At 39.4% G+C, this 5,000-nt stretch overlaps 1 protein-coding gene across 1 annotated transcript; it reads right to left on the bottom strand.

The window, feature by feature from the left end:
* Positions 1–255: 255 nt before the first annotated feature.
* LOC306892560 (retinol-binding protein 2-like) lies at positions 256–4,547 on the bottom strand. Its single transcript, XM_079453695.1, has 4 exons — positions 4,409–4,547; positions 4,090–4,268; positions 919–1,020; positions 256–696 (listed from the first exon to the last, which is right to left on the bottom strand). Exons 1-4 carry the CDS (start codon positions 4,479–4,481, stop codon positions 631–633), a joined length of 420 nt encoding a protein of 139 aa, XP_079309821.1. The 5' UTR covers positions 4,482–4,547; the 3' UTR covers positions 256–630.
* Between the last annotated feature and the right edge of the window lie 453 nt (positions 4,548–5,000).

Genomic DNA, 5,000 nt, shown 5'->3' with positions numbered 1-5,000 from the left:
TTACTGCGTTTGGTGTGAACACTCTATAAGACACTGACTGCATCTAACACGAGAAACTGGGGGGGGGGTGGAGTCTGTTAAGAGACGATTGGGCCAGCCCAGTGTCAGTATGGAAAATGAACCAATGGGCCGCTGTCCCTGCTTTATGGGCCGGTCGTTGGCCGATTAAAAAAATATTATATTACATTATATCGGCCCCCAAGTGCGTCGGCCCACCGGGCATTTGCCCGGTTTGCCAGATTACCAGTCCAGCACTGCCTCTCTCTCTGCCTTTCTCACCCCGTTCTCTCTCCATACCTCCCTTCCTTCCTTCCTACATGTTTTTGTATCTATATTTGAAAATACTGAAACCTCTCTATTGTGGTGGTCAAAGTAACTCTGAACCCGAAAAGATCTTGCACACTCTATAATGTATTTTGGTCAATGACCATATCTGATATAAATGAATTACAAAGAGAATCATATTTGTAATTTCAGTTACACACAAAAAAGTGACATCCATGTAGTGATATTTTTTATCGAGACGGATGGAAAAACATGTTGACAGTCACACATTCCTCTCCAGAGGAAATGATCACATAGCTCGCCTGATTACATCAAAATAAAAGTGACAGATAATCATATGACAATTTAGTGTTCCTGCTTGTGTTTTCTTTTGTACACTTGATAGCAGATCACATCTCCACATGTCAGCTCCTACAAGTAAAATGATCATGAGGTCAAAAGCTTCTCACTTGTGAATGCAATGCATGCTTATCAAAAGGACAAGAACATCAAGTTTATCATTAGGCTATATTGTTACATTTCATAACCTAAAGAAATATAAAAACTTTGCTATTTCATGTATTAACACTTAACCGTGCCTTGTTTACATAAAGCTATTATGACAATTATCAGTATAATGGCATGGATGGTTACCAGGTAAAGACTTTCTCCTTCCATCCAATATCTCCATCCGCGATTTGGCTTCACTCCTTTCTGTATGGCCACCAGAGTGTCCCCTTCCCAGGTGACCAGCGTCTGCGAAAATGTGAAACTAATCCTAAACATTTGGAATTGGACTTGTTTTTAAAAGCTATGCAGGTTCAACTCATTTATAACTTTTTACAAATCTAGCAGCAAAATATTTGAGCATGCTTGGTTAAACAAATGTTTACCATAAACTTAACATATTAAGATACATTTACATTTGGTCATTTAGCAGACTCCAAACTGACTTACAAAGTGTTCAGGGAGCAATAAGCGAGATATGTCAAACAGGAGCTATAATACAATAGGTGCTAATACAAAGTTACTAGTTTCAACAAAAGCTAGGCCACAACCTGCTGAGAGAAAGAGGGAGGGTTAGTGTACTTTTTTATTTATTTGTCTGTCAAGTATTCACAGAAGAGATGGGTTTTAAGTCGTTTTTTTGAAGGTTGTGAGTGATGTGGTTGACCCGGACCCTGTTAGGAAGAATGTTCCACCACCAGGAAGGAGTTGTGAAAATGACTGAGCGGGAAAGCAATTTACTGCCCTTATGAGAAGGCATTACAAGGCGCCGCTCGTTTGAGCGCAGGGTTCTTGACAGGGGCGATTTTAGGGTCAGAGCTTTAGGGGTGCTGAGCACCCAATGAGCCCCACTGCAAAGCCCCCCCCCTCTTTTCACAGAAAAACAAAAAATGTGTCTATTGAAAAATAACTTAATCATTTTAACATTGATTCAACTAACTCCAAAATCCAGATTTTTTTTAACACCTTTTTTTGCAGAACAGAACTCCTTGCATGGCAATCCCTTTAAAGTAAGAACGATAGAACGGAGCCGTTTTAACTAACTAAACCTAAAATACTGAATGAGTGGTCGCTAACACATACAAACAAGGTTTGAGACCTTTTCAGGACACCAGCTTAATTGTGAGAGTTCACACAGACAGCCCCCTGTAACAAACACAAAACCTTCTTCACACAGCTTTTTCTGACCCTTAACTCCATATTCCTCCTTTTGTATCAACAGTCATCAGATTGGTTAGATTAGATCTTTATTGTCATTGAACAATGTAACAGGTACTTGGACAACAAAATGTAATTCATCTTCTGTAAATTATTTACAAATGACCATCTCTAACATATCTGGTCGCACGCCAGTCTGAACTTTCATAAACCAATATAAGTCAACAATAAATAAAAAAAATTAAGAAAAGAAGGTAAAGTCCAAAATATCCAGATAATTTACAGAGGTCTTGAAAATACTAAGAAAGTAAAGATATAAAAAAAGAAATAGAGGGAAATCTTTAAAGTACTTCCCCTCAATCCCCATATTTGCTCTACTTTGAGAGAGTTCATCTATGTCGCCGCACTTTGAGGCTGGCAAACCTGTCAATGACCCTTTGGGGTTCAATTATTTCAAGCAACTCCTTCTCAATAGACATCACTGCTGGAGTCTGCTTTGGCCTGTGGTCCTCCTGAGCCATGTATGGAGCCGACGCAAGGTACTAAAATACTTTCAGAGAAGGAAACACGAATCTGAACTGTACCAGCCTCACTCTTGCGCTTCAGAAAGAATCACTTCCTCTGACACTCTGGTCCAAACGCCAGGGCGATCACGTTTCCATGACGACTGACCAGAAAATACGCACGTGACGTCATGTTTACGTGACTCCAGACTGTTAAAATGAGTATCAAATGAACGATAGACTTTAACAACAGAGACACAGGTCCGCAGTTTAGTTGTTTTTGTTTCACGCGCTAGCAGTTAATAAACAGAACTGAATGCGTCTTGCGGAAGAACATATTAACCGGCGCTACTTCTCTCCGTTTATGACTATGGACGAGTCACCCGGGTCCTGTGCTACTCCACAGCGGCGGCGACCCGCTGGACTAAAATAGTCCGAAAATAAACACTTGTTATAGGTGTACCATGGTGATTCAGGATACTGACTCCAGTACTCACCGATATGGTTTCGCAATCGGAACAACTCTATGTAAAAGGAAAGAAGTGTGAGACACAGCTTTGGAGCAACTTAGTTGATTCACAACACTACATAACGTGTTTTCTCTCCGCGTGTGTCTCGCGCTGAGCAGTGCAGGTACAGAGGAGGAAGAGAAGAGGATGACACCATTTGCTAAACGGGGATGTTTCATTTTCATCCTTAACACATACATTTTAATCCAAAAACTACGGAGTATGTTTTGGAAATTATTTAACCTTCTAAAAGACGATTCTTTTTCTGAATAACAACATTTCTTACTCCAAGTTTTAGGGGTGCTGAGCTCCTTTTAAGGGGTGCTGAAGCACCCCTAAAAAGAGGCTAGCTTCGCCCATGGTTCTTGATAGGGTGAAAGAGTGTAGTAGGGTGTGAAAGTATGCCGGTGCAGATCCAGTGATAGTCCTGTAGGCAAGCATCAGTGACTTGAATCTGATACGCTGTCTACATAGGTTGAATTACACAAGTTTCCCCACAAATCCAGAGTAGAACATGTGAACCCAAACAAACGACAGTCTGCACATTCTGTCAAGACCTACTTATGCCCAAGTCCATTTACAGAAATCGTGCCACTCGGCTGCCATGTTTGCAACGCCTCTAGGCAGTTAATAGCAAGTACAGTCCTATCTTGAATGCGGGAAGGCAGATATTTGTAAAAAAAGGCAAAAATCACAATCAAACCGCATGTCCAACAATAATTAAAACTGACATGGACTGTATCGTGACTTGGGTTTGCTAAGCTTAAATTGCACAAAATTAACTTTTTCGAGATCTCTTCATTTTTACATTCAGTCAATACTGATTGACGATTGTCTCATTTCGCTGGAAGGCGGGACTTCCTTTGCTAGAGTGGCCATATTGAGCTTTGCTGCATCTTGTTATTATCTTTACTTATGTTTAGAAATAAAAAAGACTATATGAAATTGTTAAAGTTGTCAAACAAAAGCAGATAAAAAAGAACCTCAATGTATTTTGCCCTTCTAGGTGAAAGTTGGAGACTATACTGTTTGTTCAACTGTAACTTCTGTGAACAAACTAACGTTAACTGTGATTATGTCCGACAGGACATGGTGTAACTGCAGGATAAAAAACATTGTTTTTGTGAGATGTTAAAAATAAATCTTACCTTTAGGATCCGGTTGTCAAGTCCCTTGGTAAATTCTTCAGTTTCTACTCCAACTGTAAAGCTGAACTCATAGGACTTAAAGGTGCTCTGTGTCTTTATCATAAAGTTGTCCCCATCCTGGATAATGATCTTTGTTGGACTGAGGTGGGAACCAATTTTACGGAGGGCAAAGTCAATATCTGTGACAAAGAATATTTTACTTTGATCCAGTAAAAATCATACATTATATGTGGTATCCTGTGATTTATTTCTCATATCATAAGTAAAACTCTATTTATAATATTAATCTGAATGAGAAATATTTGATATACTGGATTACCCAATGCTTTGAGATAATCCTCCATACGTTCACTCAGCTCCAGTTCCCATTTCCCACTGAAATCTAAAGGCATGGTTGTGTGATGAGCTCTGGTCTTTTGAATAGTCTTTCCATGTCAAGAGACCAAAGCTTTTATAATCTACTGACCAGAAAAGTGATGAAAGAGCTGTCTAACCTATATGAATATGCAGAGTTTTGCCCACACAGTATGCAAAAATGTAATGTAGACTAGATCAACTATACGAGAGGCATGCAAAAACACATTCGCAAATGTGGCCATGCACACATGGCACATATGCCAAACAAAGTACCGGATGTACTGCATAAGCACAATTTTTTCTTGTCTGAGAAGAATCCAGAGGACTTTGAAAAATACCATGGTATTACCATGCTACCATGTTGAAAACACATATCTGTTTGACATCTTGAACATAATATTAAACTTATTATAGACACGACAACATAGAGCATTCGAAATATACCCACTGATGTTGCTGCCAGAGAAATGGCACATATGTCATTGTATTCGTTTTATTTTTAAGATCAGAGAAATTCCATATTTTGGACTCTATTGTTAAGCAGGGAAGACAAG

The sequence above is a fragment of the Barbatula barbatula genome, assembly GCF_947034865.1.
Source record: "Barbatula barbatula genome assembly, chromosome: 3".
Classification (NCBI taxonomy): Eukaryota; Metazoa; Chordata; class Actinopteri; order Cypriniformes; family Nemacheilidae; genus Barbatula; species Barbatula barbatula.
This window is presented reverse-complemented; position numbering and strand designations above follow the sequence as displayed.